Raw genomic sequence first — 18,022 nt, 5'->3', positions numbered from 1 at the left:
GATTTTAGGTACTAGGCACAATGGAGATGTCATCCCAAATGGGAGGGCTAAACTATAAAGAATGTCACAGAATTTCATAATGTATTTAACACAAATCAATCAACATGCTGCGTTTGCTCATTCTTTATAGTGCAAACTTTAGAACATCTTATGCAAAATGAATGTTGCTGGCAGTCTCCAAATGTGCCTTGTTTTGTTGTTGGGCAATCTTATTGAGAGCAGCAGACATGATTTTTCTGTTGTATCAGATTTCACAGTGTGATATCTTGAAGTATTGTTCATTGTAAGTTTCCCTTTTTCTGTCACTATTACTGAAAACCAACATCCAGTATTGTCAAAATCAGATATGAAGAATAGATGCAACATCAGCCCAGTTAATACTAGAGCAATTTGTTTTGAAGTCTCTTCCTTTTAATTCTGTTGGATGTTGCACCATCATAACCCTGGCAATGTTCCAAGGCATATTTACTATTTATTGATCAGAATAGTTCATTCAACAGGGAACAAAGGTAGTTCTTTAGTTAAACAGTGCAACATTTCGGAAAGCATCCTAAATGTATTGTATTGAATAATGTCAGTAAGTTACCATCTAATTGGTAACTAGTCCCTATAGCTGCTAAATGGTTGTGTTTGCCATCTATTTTACTAATACAGTTATTTGTTCCCAGGTATTGTATATTTTCCAAATAAGTAAAGACAAGCTGGACAGTGTCGCATATATTTCTTCAGCTTCAGAAATGTTTCTTTCATACCCAATTTTGAGCTTTGGTATTGTTGATGCTGGTTTGAGGCACGTTAAAAGTGTAAGTTCATCAAGCCTGGATGAGATTTGCAATGGTAAGTTTAGTAAATAATTATTAAATTCTGAACAGAAAGAGTATTTTTTCCCATGGATTGAAATTTATTTGTGTGTTTTGATTGTAACTTGTAGAATAATTTATACATACTGCTCTCAACCCCTTGTCTCATTGCTCTTATCTCTGTAATAGACCTACTCGCAAGACCTGTACCATACATCCTCCCACCACTACCTACTCCAGTCTGGTCACAAGCATTACCTATTGCATCAAAGGCCTGTGAAGGCAATTACGTGATCTAAAAGTTAAGCTGCAACCACTGTACCACATTCTATGTGGGCATGACAACCAACAAGCTTTCTGTCCAAATGGCAACTGACAAACAGTCGCCAAGAGGCAGCTGGACGATCCAGCTGCTGACCATGGTGCCCAACAACGTTTTTCACTTCAGTGAGTGCTTCACAGTCGGCACCCTCTGGATCTTTCCCAACACCACCAGATTTTCGGAAATGCACAGATGGGAACTATCCTTGCAATATATATGTTCTCATAATCCCGCTCACCTCAGCCTTCATTAATTCCTGTCCTTTACCCGCCTATCCTCTTCCCTGCGCCCACTCGAGCACCATACAACCTTCCGTTCCTCCAACTCATTCAGTCTTTTTACTTCTCTTCTTGTCTGCTCCCTTCATCATTAAAGAAAATTTCAAAAAGCATACTTCAAAGGAATAGACAACATTTTGTTACAGTACACTAAATCAACACATTAAAGTAATCATCTAGAATATACAGCATAGGCAAGTTGAAAAAGAGAATAATGGGGAGAAATGTGCTTGTTGCCTCCATCCTCTCACTTGCCCCCCCCCCCCCCCCCCTTCCTCTCCCCTCCTCCCACCCTCACTGTGGAGCTCTGACCTCATTAAGGTGATAAATCAGTTTCATCAGTGAAACAACTTATTTGATTTTCGAAACAATTTTTATTTTTCGTATTTGTACAGATGTGCTGCAACATAAAAATTTGTTACTTGTAAAAACGCGCAAAAGCCATTTCCATACGTTTTAAATTACTAGTGATTCAGTACTTGACTATAGAGCTCAAAACCGGGAATGCGTAAGGCTACGGCCTCAAGAGCATGTCTATCATGTGCATTTGTGTGGGAATTCGTGCAACACATGTGGCTCTGTCAGTGTAGATCACACATGCACTTCTCCCCGCACAGTGTAAAGGCCAGGGAAAATCCATCAGTAGCGCATTGGTGCAAGCTGCGGTAACATTTACTTTGCGCACTTATTGTTGTTATCAACTATGAGAGGAATTTCATTGCATAAGAACCTCTCCCTTGCCTTGTGTGCTGCCATAGTTGTCTACTGGCATTGATGAATTTAGAAAAACACTTGCAATTTTTAATTAATGATCAATTTTTTAATATTGATCCACCACCAACTGTATGTGAGTGTCATTAACTAATTAAAATTTGCGTGTGTGTTTGTAAATTACAGTAAAGACTACAAAACATTGCAGCACCTGGCACATCGAGAACATCACAAATAAATGGCATAGTACGCAGGAAATGCATTGGCAGAGCGAAAAATTTCTCAAAAAATTCATGCAAAGTATAAATAAAAAGAAAATCTGCAGCCATTCACGAACCATTTTTAATGGATCAAATCAAATTTTACAAGTCTCTGGAAACTGGGAATGCAATGCATTCTCTACATTTCGAGTTTCTTCTAAGCCTATGCACAATTGCTGGCATTATTACACACACATGCACATTGTGATGGACCAAGCAAGGTGGCGCAGTTGTTAGCACACTGGACTTGCATTGAGGAGGAGGACAGCTGTCCAAACCCGCGTCTGGCCATCCCGATTTAGATTTTCAGTGATTTCACTCCAGGCAAATACCAATGTTTCCTTTGAAAGGCCACGTCCAACTTCCTTTCCCATCATTGGCTAATCTGATGGGACTGATGACCTCGCTGTTTGGTCCCCTCCCCCTAAATCGACCAACCAACCTTCAGATGGCAGATGCTGAAAGAGGAATGTATGAAACACCGGTCTTTAACTACAGGCTGTCACAAGCACAGCATTATTTAGAAAGTGCATTTGGCACTTTATATAATAAAAGGAGAATTTTCCATTGTGTAGTTGATGTTAATGTGGGTGTGGCAGATGCTTTTGTTACTAGTGTGCTGTGCACTTGACAATTTTGAGAGACAACATGATGGCTACAATGTTTGATGATACATTAACATGCAGACAGAAAGTATTCCTGCACATGGGACAAAAGTAAGTAATAGTGGCAAAACTACATCAATCATTTTGCTGTTTACTTGGTTTCCACTCGAGAGTCTGCACCATGGTACAAAAGTTACGGTAACATCCTGTAATGAAGATGGAAAAACTGGCTTATTGGCATTTTATTCATGAACACATTTCAGTCTACACTCTGTATAAGTATTGATGAAATATTTACTGTCAGTGCTCATCAAGATCTGATTTCTGCTTGTCATCCATTGCATTCCACTTTTCTCCTTCAGTGGCCACTACAACTGCTTGCCATGATTCTCTTTTTTAATCTCTGTTTTTGCACTCTTTGTACCATGTGTTGTACAGCCATAGACGTTTCTGCACTTTCACAATCATTACTCCACTGTCCAGACACTCCATTTTGACACTTTATAAAGTACATCAAGATGAAACTTCCTGGCAGATTAAAACTGTGTGCTGGACCGAGGCTCGAACTCGGGACCTTTGCCTTTCGCGGGCAAGTGCTATACCAACTGAGCTACCCAAGCACGACTCACGCCCCGTCCTCACAGCTTTTACTTCTGCCAGTACCTCGCCTCCTACCATCCAAACTTTACAGAAGCGCTCCTGCGAACCTTGCAGAACTAGCACTACTGAAAGAAAGGATATTGCGGAGACATGGCTTAGCTACTCTCCACTGCAGAATGAAAATCTCATTCTGGATACATCAAGATGGCTACAAAGACAGTAATGCGAGAGTGGTGTAGTCTGTGCGCTAACTCGAGCAGCAAGGTCACACATATATATCATAAGTAACACCTGTAGACAGACTCTTCCAGCGACTGTTAAAGCGACTCTCCTGCAGTGGGCTTGTCAGATCGATGGTGACACATTATGCAGACTCATCTGGAGAGAATTCATTTTTCACTAAACATATTACAGTACACGAAACATTGCAGTTAGTGACTAATATAAATAATGCAAGAAATGGACACCAACAGAATATAGGTAAATCAATGGTGGCTACACTGCGGTGCCTTATATGTAACTGATTAGTAGCTGCTGTTCTTCCCGTGTTTCCCACACATGTGGCAAGCATCCAGCATGAAAAACACAGAACGAATGCACCCCAGTGCATGTGTGTTGTGTGAATACAGAAGTTCGTGGGCACACAACATGCAAAAATACGTAGTGTGGCTACCACCATTCAACAAACTGGGGTTTCTATAATGTCAGTCTGAGTTGCTGCGCAAACAGGCATGAAAAACATGCTTGTGTGTCTGTGCATTAAGACTAACATTAATGTCAAAATTGCAAGAGATTTTGCTGGACCAACATTTCAGCTGGCGAAGTCTGATCATGGAACAAGTCGGACCAACTAAAAGTAAGCTGAACTGGACCAAGCTCAGGCAGGCAGGTGCTAGGATTAGTTAGTGAATCAGTAGGCTTTACCAGCACCACCTAGAGAGAAGGCTGTGATGCACTCTTATGACGTCGCGCAAAGTGGGCCAGGGTTGGCGTGGCGCTGAGCTGAAAGAATCGAGATGAACGGCCTGCAATCTTTGTCAAATGGTTTTACGGAATCTGTTCTGTAAAAAAAAAAAAAAAAAAAAAAAAAAAAAAAAAAAAAAAAAAAAAAAAAAAAATTCTCAAATACTTTTAGCTTTATATGCCACCTTCATGCTGAAGTGCCCATCATTTCGATAATGGTCATAACTATTGTGGTATTTCACATATGAGTATCACATTCGAGAATGTTGCAATCAAAAATAGGGTTTGCTATGAATTTGTGTTTGGTGCATATTATACATTCTGTTGTTGAGTATGAAATACACAAGAGATTTTGAAATTTTCGTAAAACTTGGGATCAATACCTGCCTCCAATCTTGAAAAAAACTGAACATCTGCAGCAAGTTCACTTTCGATTGCTGGTGTGTGGGAATGAAATATTCGTAACGCCTCTCATATCTCGTAAACTGCTGGAGATATGGAAATAAGATTTTGGCAAATGATACTATGCAAAGAGGAGAGTACTTTGCCATATGGTTAAAATACAGAACTTTATCTATCGCAATATAGCAGAAGCTAAAGGTGGTGTGTGTGTGTGTGTGTGTGTGTGTGTGTGTGTGTGTGTGTGTGTGTGTGTGTTTTGCAGTATACATGTATTGCTCAACAGCTTGGGAATTGTTGCATTTAATTCCATGTTCATACACTGCTTGTTTATGTGGTAGCTGTTTATAGAGCTCCCTCAGGAAAGCTGAGTACATTCCCCAAGCAAACTAATCTGTTCTCAGAAACAAAAATAATCTTGCTATGTTATTGTAATGTAAATTTTCTTTCCTGTAAAAAATATGGCAGATTTTGAGCATGTAATGACCAGAGTGCAGCTGTTGACTTCCTCACAAGAGTTGCAAAGAACTTCACAAACCTGATTGACAATACTCTACAGATAAAAAAGAATTAGCAACATATGTGTAAGTGAAATTTTAGATGTCTTCCTGACCATGATGGTCAGCTGTTCAAAATGCATGCTGTAAGCCCAGCAAACAACATTAGTTTTATCAATAGGACTTGTATATGAGTCAACAGTGCAAATCTGCAACCTTCAGCAGACATTTGCAGCAGTTGGAATGGGACAATGTATCAAGCTAAAAATGTCAATAATAAATTTAACCTATTTCTAGATTAATTTGTTCCATTGTTTGAAGCTGTATTTCCCAAGATAATTTCATTAAGTGTCTACCTAAGTGGCTGCAAGAGACAGTGACTCAATAAGGGAATCAAGCTATCCTGTAAAACAAAGGGAATGTTGTATACGATACAAAGAAAAACTTCAGGACAAGGGACACTACAATTCACATTTGCACTTAGTAACTCCAGGGATAGATCAGAATTCACTACTGGTGACTACAGCAAGTTTAATTCTTTGTAATATGTAAACAAATTACTGTGACATGAGAATTGTAGTCCTCAGCATGCTTAAAATAATATAATTATTAATAATTTATGTTAATGTAGGATGTATAAAACACTAGTAGTAATGAACAATAATTTATTTAAGTCAGACATATGTACATGTACTTCTTAAAAAAGCTGATACAAAGTCCAGGGTACAACCTGATTCCATTACAGAAATACGATTGTCACAATTTCCATCTTAAAAGGCAGCAAGCCTTTTCTACATCCAGTGGAAACACAGAATGATTGATTTGTTGTACACATTTGATATATTGTATTTCGTGAAAAATGACAGTTGCAAAACATGTCAGAAGCATACAACAGGTTACATAACCAGTCTTACTGTCCATAAAATTTAATAATTGTGACTAAAAGTGACTTACATTGCTGACAAATGTAGTAACTCAGACAGAGTAATGGAGCAACAAACATTCGTTGGAATGTATGCACCGTGTCACTGGGATGATGCACTACCGAAGGACATTCAACAAAGTGAAAATATAGCTAGTCATTGGAAACTAATAAGTAATTTAATAGTTTCCAGAGGTGTTGTGTGGAGTTTGTACTGAAATAACGACTTGATAAACTTTTGTAATCGTTCGCTCGCTGTTGTTTCTTCAGTTTTCTGTGCGTCGAAATCGTTTAGTAAATTTCTTGTTTTACTTTTCAACTGACATTTATTACTGTTTCTAGTGAAATATTTCAGTAAAATTTTCATTCAGTGTTTTAACTCCGCTTAATGTTCCAGTGGCTGTTTGAATTTTTTTGGTTTTAGCTAATAATTTTGTGAAATTTTGTTGGTATTGGTATTAGCTGTGGTGTAGTAGTAGTAGTAGTAGTAGTAGTAGTAGTAGTAGTATTAATACGAGTAGTTGCTTTCTTAATAGGCAGAGAATTTAGAGACCATTATTGTTAGTTCTTAAATAGTTCTTCTGGTGTAACTGCACTTTGGTAACGTAGACGTATAGTTTTTTCAGTAACTGTAAAATTTTACCAGGAGTGAGAAGTGTGAGCTCTGTCGTAGGTTTGTGAGTAGTGGGTTACGGTGTGGGATTTGTTCAAAGTGCTTTATTGGGGGGGGGGGGGGGGGGGGGAGATGCAGTGGGGAAGCCAGCGGTCGTTTTAGTGAGATCCTCTCCTGGGAATGCAGAATCTGTTGCAGAAATAAGTTGATAAAGGAGCAGGAGCGTAAGATCTGTGCCCTTCAGGTGCAGTTACAATGCGCAAAGGAGGAACTAGATAGGTTGAGGAGGGTGAAATGGAAACTGGCAGTTGCCAAGAAGGCAGCTAGGGAGAGGAGGTATTCAGACAGTTATACTTTGCATATCTGCAATAGATTTGACCAACTGTCAGAGTTGAGTGGAGAGGAGCCTTGTGTAGCTGTAGATGTAGGGAACATGCAGCAGTCCTCAGCAATTAGGAGGCCTAGGTTAGTTGCAAAGCCTAGCAGAAAGAAGGTTCAGGTGCTAGGTAGTTCTTATGGTTGAGGTGTGGGCCAGCAGTTGCAAGAAGTGTTGGGGAGTGAGTACCATGTCACCAGCATTGTGAAGCCTAGTGCAGGGTTGGCTCAGGTGACTGACAGTATAGGGGAGCTATGTAAGAATTTTACGAAGGAGGATCAGGTAGTGATAGTGGGTGGAGCAGGGAACAGTCTCGATAGGGACGGGGAATATGATGTAGGTGGTGACCTGGTAAAGATAGCCACTCAAACTGGTGGCACTAATGTACATTTCGTGCAACTGTTTCAGCGTCATGATCGACCTCACCTTAATGTGGCTGTTAGGCGTGTTAACTTGGGGCTGGGGAGGGTGCTGATGGCAGAGGGCATGGGTCACATGTCAGTGGTGCCAGTTGGGTCTATCAGTAGATCGGGTTTCACTAGGCATGGCCTGCACCTCAATAGGTATGGGATGGGGATGCTGGCTAAGCTTATAGGTGACAGTGTGTGGGTGGTGGTGTCACTCATGGAAAAATTCTTATAGTAGTTGGTGTTAGAGATGCACCTTTTTTTAGATTGACGTCAGCTGGTAGGTACACCTGCTTAAAGGAAGTCCCTTTAACTAAGGGCTCACCTTCTGAGGATGTAATGTTTCCATGTAGAGAAGGAATTAGCATATTTCATCAAAATATAAGAGGTAATAGAGATAAAGTTAGTGAACTGCTTACAGACGTTGACGATGAAATTATTGGTATATCGGAGCACCACTTAAATAATCTGTCAATTCAGAGGCTTCCTTTACCAGGCTACAGATTAGCTGGCTGTTTGTCAAGGAGTTCCTTCCGGGGTGGGGGAGTGGCTCTTTACGTAAAAAAAAAAAAAAAAAAAAAAAAGGGGGGGGGGGGGGGGCAGTATTCCATTTGAGTCCATAGACGTATCACAACACTGCACTGAGCAGGTATTTGAATGTTGTGCACCAGTAGTTGAATTTAGTGAAACTAAACTTCTAATTGCTGTTGTATATAGGTCCCCTAACTCAGACTTCAGAGCATTTCTGCTCAATCTAGAGAGGGTTCTTGATTCACTTTGTAGGAAGTACCAGGAACTAGATATATGTGGTGACTTCAATATAAATTTTGTATATGATGGTGCAAGAAAAATGTGTTGGCAGATCTCCTAAATTCATATGATCTGTTGCAGATTGTGTTTTTTTTTCCACTAGGGTGCAGGGGAACAGTAGCACAGCCATAGACAATATTTTTATTAATTCTTTGTTACTAGATGGGCATTCGTTGAGTAAAAGCGTGAATGGCCTTCCAGACCATGATGCACAAATTTTAACACTAAAAGGCTTTTGTACTCAAACCAACGTCATATTTAATTACAAACTTTGTAGGAAAGTTAATCCAGCACAATAGAGTTTTTTAAACCTTGTCAAGGAACAAGTGGCAGGATGCTTATAGTGCCGATAACATAGATGATAAATACAGTGCTTTCCTAAGCACATTTCTCATGCTCTTTGAGAGTTGCTTTCCATTAGAACATTGTAAATGGGGTACTAGCAGTAATGGGCAGCCCGGGTGGCTGACTGGTGGGGATCAGGATATCATGTAGAACAAAGTGGGAATTATATCAAAATGTTAGAAGTAATCACACTCGAGCTACATTAGCCCATTACAAACAGTATTGTAAGGTGCTTAAAAATGTTATCAGGAAGGCAAAGAGTATGTGGTATGCAAGTAGGATAGCTAATTCACAGGATAAAATTAAAACCGTATGGTCGGTTGTGAAGGAAGTGTCTGGTCAGCAGCACGAGGTCGACAATATAAAGACAGTTCGCAGTAAAAATATTTCTGTTACTGATAAATCAGAAATATGTACAGTATTTAACAATAATTTTCTGAGCGTTGCTGGTGAAATAAATAAAAAGTTACTTTCTACAGGAAATCATATAACTTTCTTGGCAAATGCCTTTCCGAGATCGATATCTGAAATACTCCTCTGTGATACAGACAAGAGGGAGATTGAGTCAATAATTAAATCACTGAAGACTAAGGATTCTCATGGTTATGATGGAGTGTCTAGCAGAATATTAAAGTACTGTGCTGCACATGTTAGCCCTGTATTTAGCCATATTTGTAATTTTTCCTTTAGAAATGGTCAGTTTCCTGAGCATTTAAAGTACTCAGTAGTAAAGCCGCTTTATAAAAAGGGGAGAGAAGGATAATGTAGATAATTTTAGACCTATTTCTATGCCATCAGTGTTTGCAGAAGTTATTGAAAAGGTATGTATGTAAGGATAATTGATCATTTTATACCACACGATTTGCTATCAAATGTACAGTTCGGCTTTAGAAGTCGTTTAACAATTGAAAATGCTGTATTCTCTTTTCTCTGTGAGGTACTGGATGCATTAAACAAAAGGTTTCGAACGCTTGGTGTATTTTTTGATTTAACTAAGGCATGTGATTGTGTTGATCACAAAATATTGCTCCAGAAGTTGGACCATTACGGAATACGGGGAGTAGCTCACAATTGGTTCACCTCTTATTTTAGCAACAGGCAGCAAAAGGTCATTACTCACAATGTTTATAACGGCTGTGATGTGGGGTCTGAGTGGGATACTGTAAAGTGGGGGGTGCCCCTGGGATCAGTGTTGGGGCCACTCCTGTTCCTTATTTATATAAATGAGATGCCATCTAGTTTTACGAGTAACTCTAAAATATTTCTGTTTGCTGATGACACTAGCTTGGTAGTAAAGGATGTTGTGTGTAACATTGGCTCGGTTTCAAATAGTGCAGTATGTGGCCTCAGTTCATGGCTTGTAGAAAATAAACTAACACTAAATCACAGTAAGACTGTTTTTACAGTTTCTAACACACAATTCAATAAACCTGAAGTTTTAATTTCACAGAATGGGTATATGATTAGTGAAACTGAGAAGTTCAAATTTCTCGGTGTTCAGGTAGATAGTAAGCTGTCATGGAAAGCCCACATTCAGGATCTTGTTCAAAGACTTAATACTGCCATTTTTACTATTCGAATGGTATCAGAAGTGAATGAGCATTCAACACGAAAATTAGTCTACTTTGCTTATTTTCATTCACTATTATCATATGGTATATATCCCTTATTGTCATTTCTTGTTACCAATATTAGTTTATTCTCTAGGATAAGCAGCTTTCAGTCGGTTAATATTCGGCAGAAATCAAACCTGCATTTGGATTGGGCTTCCTTAACTCTTGTGCAAAAAGGCGTACAGTATACTGCTGCATCCATTTTCAATAAGCTGCAACTCGAATTCAAAAATCATAGCAGTAATCCACGCGCTTTCAAATCGAAACTGAAGAGTTTCCTCATGGGTTACTCCTTCTATTCTGTCAAGGAGTTCCTTGAAAAATTAAGCTGATTTTTATTGTATTGCTGATAGTGTTTGCTTAAACTTATGAACTGACATTTTTAAGGTTCATGAACATTTTTTATGTTGTAATTTCATGTACTGACACGTTCCATGACCTTGGAGATTTGCTCCTCAATTTGGTCCTACGGAACTTGACAAATAAATAAATAAATAAATAATGGTAATACTGAGTATGACAACACATCATAGCAACCTCACATTACATTTGAAAATACCTGATCTGCAACTGAAACAACTCTTTTAATATAGTTTCTGCACAGCTATGCAACATTTGTTGAAAATCCTGCCATAAGCTAGAAGCAGGCCAGTTTCCTTGTAATGAACTTATGTGTAAACGAAATATGTCAAAGGCACTAATTCTGGGATTAACTAAAGATGTACAACATAAATCAAAACTGTAATGATTTTACATTGATTCCAAATTAAACTGAATTGTTTAAAACTTCCTAGCAGATTAAAACTGTGTCCCAGACCGAGACTCGAACTCGGGACCTTTGCCTTTTGCGGGCAAGTGCTCTACCAACTGAGCTACCCAAGCACGACTCACGACCCCTACTCATAATTTTACTTCCACCAGTATCTCGTCTCTATTCTACTGTAGAGTGAAAATTTCATTCTGGAAACTGAATGGTGTATGATATAACATCCTAGACATTCAGATAAAATGCAACAACAAAACACTCCTTAATGTACGCAAGAATACTCTCCATGAAAAGAGGTGGGAAGAACTTTACCAGTGGCACTCTTTCACTTTATTCCTGCTGCATAAATCTTGGAATAAACTGTTTCAATTAAACTGAGTGTATGGAACACCTAATCTATATTTTAATGCTGTGAAGGGACTGATCCAAAGTGATTTTCTGTAACACATTATTCTACACTTACAGGCAGTAACTACTTCCACTTTGCATTCTAATAAGAGTGTCTCTTAAAACTAGAAGAGGGACGAACTTAACACTAATGACAGTTTACACTAATATGACAGTTCAAGAACAAACTTTTCACTCAGTGCCAAAGTGTGTGTTGTTATGAAATTTTCTAGCAGATTAAACCCATGTGCCCTCGGAGTCTGGCACACAGTCTCACACTGCCGAGGGGTTTTATGAGTAAAAAAAAAATAGTAACAAATTAAGGGTCACAGTCTGGATGAGAAGCAAATTAGGGAATGGAGACCAACTACTGTGTCTGATGTTAAGCTATTCCAAACTGTGAATGGAATAAGCAACTACTAGAATGTAACTGTGTCTCAATAAAATAATATAGGCAAAGCAATAACTAATTGTTACACATATGCAACAATACTGACAGCCTGTATAAAAATTTACATGGACAGCTGTTGTGAGAAGTAACTACATTAGGAAACACCCTGGTGTCATTTTGATTTATGAAAATGGGAGCAATCCATTTTTGGCTTTCCCTAAGTATATTGTAATATGCTACTGTAAGTTTTATATGTCTGCATGCCAAAATAATAGCCTCTAATTACATACATAGCTATAATGAACTACATGAGGTTTCATACAGAATTATGTAAACAAGATTTCTTCTTGTTGGGCAGCACAGGCTCAACAAATTGAAAGAAAGATGTAAATATTTCTGCACAGAGTAGCTGGAAGACATAGACTTTACTAGGAAAAATGGGCCCAGTTTCAACCTTAGGCCAATATCAAGCACACAATTGGATGTGTACACAATGTGATAACAATTGACAATGATGAGGTTTAAACTAGCTGGACAAAGTATTGACTTCAGCTGAATATTCTGCGTGGAAACAGTTATGACTAAATGACATTTGAAACTGTTGGAAGCAAAATACCCAAAAACTACAGGCTACACAGACCAAATGACAATTAGTGTGCACTCAGTTGAAGGTACTACACCAATATGGATCATAGAACCTTCCTCTACTTTCACTGGACCAAATACAGTTTAACTGAATGTGTGACACTTAATAGAAATTTCCTGTAACATCAGATAAATGTCAAAGCATGTAAACTGTACATAAATTAAAATGTGCTAAACTTGTGTTTCTTAAAAGAAGCTGTAAAGGTGTCATTCTTTTTGTTAATGTAATTGTTTAATAATGCATAGGTGAATGCTTGGACTAACAACTTCAGTATTTTGTCTGCTGAATGACCATTACTGCAAAAAAGTATGTTGAGAAGAAACTTTTCTCTTGAACAGCATTTATGGTTACATTTCGATAAGCACCCTTGTACTGTTGGATGACAAAACTTTCTTTTTATTAGGGACAGATATTAATTTCTGTACAGTAATGTAATTTTAAATAACAACACTCACAATATCAGGCTGAGGGAAAAACAGATCACCACTGTCCAAATTTTTAATTAAATTAAGATGTTGGCCACAATTCTGCACACCTCACACTGCAAGCACAATATCTTGCTACGTATGTTAATATTGGAAGGTATGTTTCTGCTGGCCTGAAATCTTCCTCCAAATACATAACGTCAACCATAAACTGAGCCTCTTTGTATAGTCTCTTTTGTGGCATGGCGATTAAAGGTGAACCCTTTAGCAACAGGCAGTGTACGAAAAGTACTTGAAACCAACATGAGTCGGCTTCCACCTCAAAAATCTGTCTCACAGAAACAAGATACTGAGAGCCAGCCATTGATCGATCAACTCCTAAACCTTGCTTCCACAGAACCAGTTTGAATTTTTCCAGGCAAAAAATAAGTTAAAATGAGCTCTTTGCCATCTCAATCGAACCATAGGTTGTGTGTGTCAGAACTATGTGGATTTCCTTTGAAAGGTTATTATTTTTTAGGCTTAAGTCCTTCCACATATCGAGCCGCACAAGAAACTTTTCCAGAAAAACTAATTTTTCATCATTATTACTTAGACAGAGGGCACTGGAAGGGATCATAACACCTTTGTGAACTGTCTTAACATTTACAATTTTCCAACATGTAAGTATAATTTTAATAAATTCTGCAGTTTGCTAGTAATGTAATAAGTTTTTCTGGTCCCCTTAGTTGAAACTGCTTCAGTTGTATAGGCATTGAATACTGCAAAACAAGGCTAATGTTTTGTTTCTGAAGTGAAGATAGATAAAGAGATGTCAAAGTAAGGCCGTAAGAGTGCTTAAGTAGACCATTACATTCGGTCTTATGAAGCTGCCTCACTGTTTCAAAAGATGCCATTAACACCTGACAATTATCAGTGCTTCCATCAAATTTTGGATATTTGAGCAAAACTTGAGAGTCCTTTTGATTAACCCAGTTATTACATATACACTTAAGGATGTGCAGAGAATCAATTATAAAAAATAGTGGCCAAGTTGATTAGCTGGATGTGGGTAAACTATACTGAGTTTTGGAAGTGGGCTAAAAGGTGCCACAGTTTTCCTATTTATAGCATTGTTGTCACTCACTACACAAATAACTTTGAAACCAGTGATGTGAAGGCCACATAATATTTTCTTTACATACAAAAATAGCTGTTGAGCTACAGGGTTTCTCATTGGAGGGACATGCACTACTTCTTTAAAAGAAGGCAGCAATGATTATATCATAAAGACATATGCTGTAGTAGCAGTCTTGTCACTATCAAATGCTGCCTCCACAATATTTCATCCCTTGTAATCAAAATAAGGTTTAATATGAATTTCATCCATCGTTAAAGAAATGGTACAGTATCTTTCCTGCAGAGATCTAAATCTTTCCTTAAGATACTGGAGCATAGCACTCTCATTTTGTTCATTATGAGGGCCATTACTATATGAGGAACATATTTTCTGTAAAGTTCTTGGATGAGGAAGAATAGAATTGCCAAAAGACCTTCAAAATTTGTAGGCATGAGGGGAGATAGAATGTAGGATACAACAAAATACAGAAAAGTGAGAATTAAACCTATAGTTTTCCTCAGTGCTACACAGCAACTTATCTTGCTAACTTAAGAATTGAATTTGCTTCTATTTTTCTTCATCTGCAGACTGACACATATCATTAAAAATGTCCTGTATAAGAAGGTACTGGCTTTTTAATGAATTTTCTTTCACTTTGTCTAATACTGTAAACAAATCATTGCTATTCAAAAGTTTATCTGATATTTTGCTACGGCCAATCTTTCTTATCTCAGTGTTACTTTGATAGGCAGACAACTGCAACTCACTTGTCACTACAGTGGATACAGAGACAGATGGAGTGAGTAATACAGTAAGCAGTAGAAATAAGACACAGTCACTTCTCCTAACAATGGTCCACTCTCTGGGGATGGTTTCTCTTTCTAAGCACTGCAGAAATGCTTCAAAAGTAGGAGATAACTTCCTTGAATCATACTCTGTTTTGGTTACTACACTATCATTAATTGCTTTTAGCAGACGTTCATCGTCTAATCTAGCTCACCTTTCCTCTGCACTTTCTCGAGAGCTGGTGGATAGAGTAGAGAAATAGCCTGGGCAGTGTGGTAACACTGATGGAACAGCACCCTTTCTAAGTCTAGGCTTGACAGTAAGCTTTGTGCCTTTCATTTCATCATAACATTCCGTATACTGGCAGATGTCAGATTCGGTGAAGTGAAGTTCACAAACCTAGAGCAAAGTAGTGGTACAGTATACAGTGTGATATAGAGATGAGTGTCTGTATGTGAAAGTAAAAAAACACTGGACACTCATTCATTTTCCACCAATATCAACTTGACAGGTCACACCTTAGTGGAAGTACATACACCATGATCTACAACAACATGCGTATTGCATTGTAATATTCTTTTAGTAATTAGTACTATAAGCACTAGGGATCGGCCTCAGTATGATGAAAATACCCGTGAAATGCTTTTGTTGCAGCAGTACTCTGATATTTATGGAACTAAAAGAGTGAAGTTCCTATTGTGGATTAAGTGTCACCAAATTTCAATGATCTGTTGGATTCAGCATATTAACATAGCAATTATTTTGTAATTTTGACTTAACAGTTTCTTCATTGTCATGGTATATGAGATGCCAACAGCTGCAGAATAATATTTCACTGTGGGTGTTATGCCAGCACACATTAAAACTGTCATTGCAGGTAATGCTGAATGAGGATCTTGATGTAGCACAAATTTCATGTTTGGATAGAAGGACAACTTCAAAACAAGTGCATGCCAAACACAAAATAAAGTTGAACAGATGCCAGCATAAGTGACACCTCAATAAGACAGTCATGACCATCCAGCTGGAAGTATGTTATGAAGATATCAACTAAACACTCCGTACCAAGCTGTGCTGTCTGAGCTAAACGACACTTGACATGTCAATTAACCAACTGTAACATTTAAAATACGGGATACATTAAGTAACTGGATGTGTTGTTAACGTGAATATCGTTACGAGGCGGCTCAAGTGATACAGGACACCACTGAAATCTGGTTGTGATTGCACCTATTCTGCAGTGTAACCTGAAGTGTAGGTTAGGTTGAAAGATGATTACTTGGTTGTGAGTTGGTGAAGCCAATGGTTGTGACTGCCTAATAACACAGTTTTAACACGTCAGTTTTTTAAATTGGTGAAACTGATTTGTGATGTCCTGCACGTAACAGCATTTTGCTCTGTGAAGGTTGAAGGTTGAGTCCCTCTTCTTTCAGTCTTACGGCCCTAATGTTTTAGCAAGGTGCAAGTATTTCATGTTGGTTAGCATATGGCTTATAATATTAGGATTGATGTTTATTTTTGGGTCATAATGCCATTTTTATGTTCTGTATTTTGTTACGATGAACACCTAAGGATATGGTTTGATATCACAAAAGCGGTTATGTTACTATAAATAAAGATTCATATACAGCTGGAAGTGATTTGTGTGTCATATATGTATTACTTCGGCTGTGCTTGCCCACAACAAAAAGTATTGGTTGAGAAAGTGGTTAATGGCGCACTGTTGGTCAGAGAATTCACTTTGCCTTCTACATAGCGGACGCGATGTGTTGGCTGAAGTCAGCAACTGTGAGCTGAGCTGTTGGCACCAGTTGTTTGGACTAAAATTGATATGGTTGGCATTCAGAGAATTAGTTCTGGAACACAGATGTTGATTATCAGTAAACTATAGACTTTTGTGGATGTAATTTGATGCATTTTCTACTTTATATTTTTCCACTTTTCCTTTCCATTTTAAATTTTCAATTTTTTGTTTATTTTTATTTTCTTCATTTTTATTTTTTTCCTGGGCACCAGAGGTCCCCCAGTCCTTGGGGACCCTGTGGCTTTGCCCCAGTTTTCCCAGGTAGTTATACCCCATACCAGAAATTCTATTCATCCTGCCACTGTGCTTCACTAATTCCCCCTATCTAACTTCAATGGATTGATTTTTCTTTTCAAGTTCTCTGGCTTCCCTATGCTTTTCAGAATAAAACATTCCTTGTTCCAGCCTATACAATGCCAGATTTTTCCAGATGGCAGCAGCACTGACCGCAGATCTGAATGGGAAAACCAGTTTATTTCTGGAATTGTTTTACCTAGAAGGATACCACCACCACCACCACCACCGCCGTCGTCGTCATACCATACAGTACAGCTTCATATACTCCAGAAATATAACAGTTGTAGAGTTCCTTTGCTTTCAGCAATGTTGTAACATATCAAGACCCATGCAGGCTTATGTTGCCTGGCCAGAAAAGTCACTGATGTAGACTGTTGCTCTTGCAACTACTGGAAAGCCTGCTGCTCCTCTTCAGAAATCATATTTTAATCTGACTTCACCACATATACCTATCTGATGTGGTTACAACTCCTGAATGGTTACCTGTCTTCTTGAAGCACACAAGCCACTCATCCTTTAGATTTTAAGTGATGAGTGAGGCAGTATGACATACGACAAAGGCAAAGGTGGCTGCCACATATCACATGAGTGCTGACAATTACAAATATAGTTTAATGGATGAAAATGTTAAAATGAACGTAGGAAATGTAGGATTTTGTGTTATATGTAGTATAACACCTGTTTACATGAGAACATATTCTTATACTAAAACGTTTTACACAGTGATCAGTATTTGTTCCCCTTGAGCAAGAAGTTAAAAAAAGCCTTGATAGTATTTTGATAGTAGCAATATAAAGTAAAAAAAATCAAAACAATCAAAAAATTATAACATAGAGGAAAAGAGTGGAGACAAAGAATGAGGTAAGATGCCTGCTAGCAGTGGAAGGAGAGATTTATCCA

General features: G+C 38.2%; 1 protein-coding gene and 1 non-coding gene across 6 annotated transcripts in view; one reads left to right on the top strand and one right to left on the bottom strand.

Moving 5' to 3' along the window:
• Window positions 1-18,022, top strand: part of LOC124777434 (enhancer of mRNA-decapping protein 4) — a 162,380-nt gene that overhangs the window by 93,013 nt on the left and 51,345 nt on the right. For all 5 annotated transcript variants that reach the window (XM_047252839.1, XM_047252834.1, XM_047252835.1 and 2 more), the window contains exon 8: window positions 669-837. In XM_047252839.1, coding sequence (XP_047108795.1) covers window positions 669-837 — 169 coding nt within the window. The remainder of the gene's footprint in view (window positions 1-668; window positions 838-18,022) is intronic.
• Window positions 11,329-11,403, bottom strand: Trnal-caa. Its single transcript has one exon. It is a non-coding gene; the product is annotated as a tRNA-Leu (tRNA).

Source organism: Schistocerca piceifrons, chromosome 2, assembly GCF_021461385.2.
Source record: "Schistocerca piceifrons isolate TAMUIC-IGC-003096 chromosome 2, iqSchPice1.1, whole genome shotgun sequence".
Taxonomy (NCBI): Eukaryota; Metazoa; Arthropoda; class Insecta; order Orthoptera; family Acrididae; genus Schistocerca; species Schistocerca piceifrons.
Note: the sequence above shows the minus strand (reverse complement) of the source record. Positions and strands in the feature narration are given on the sequence as shown.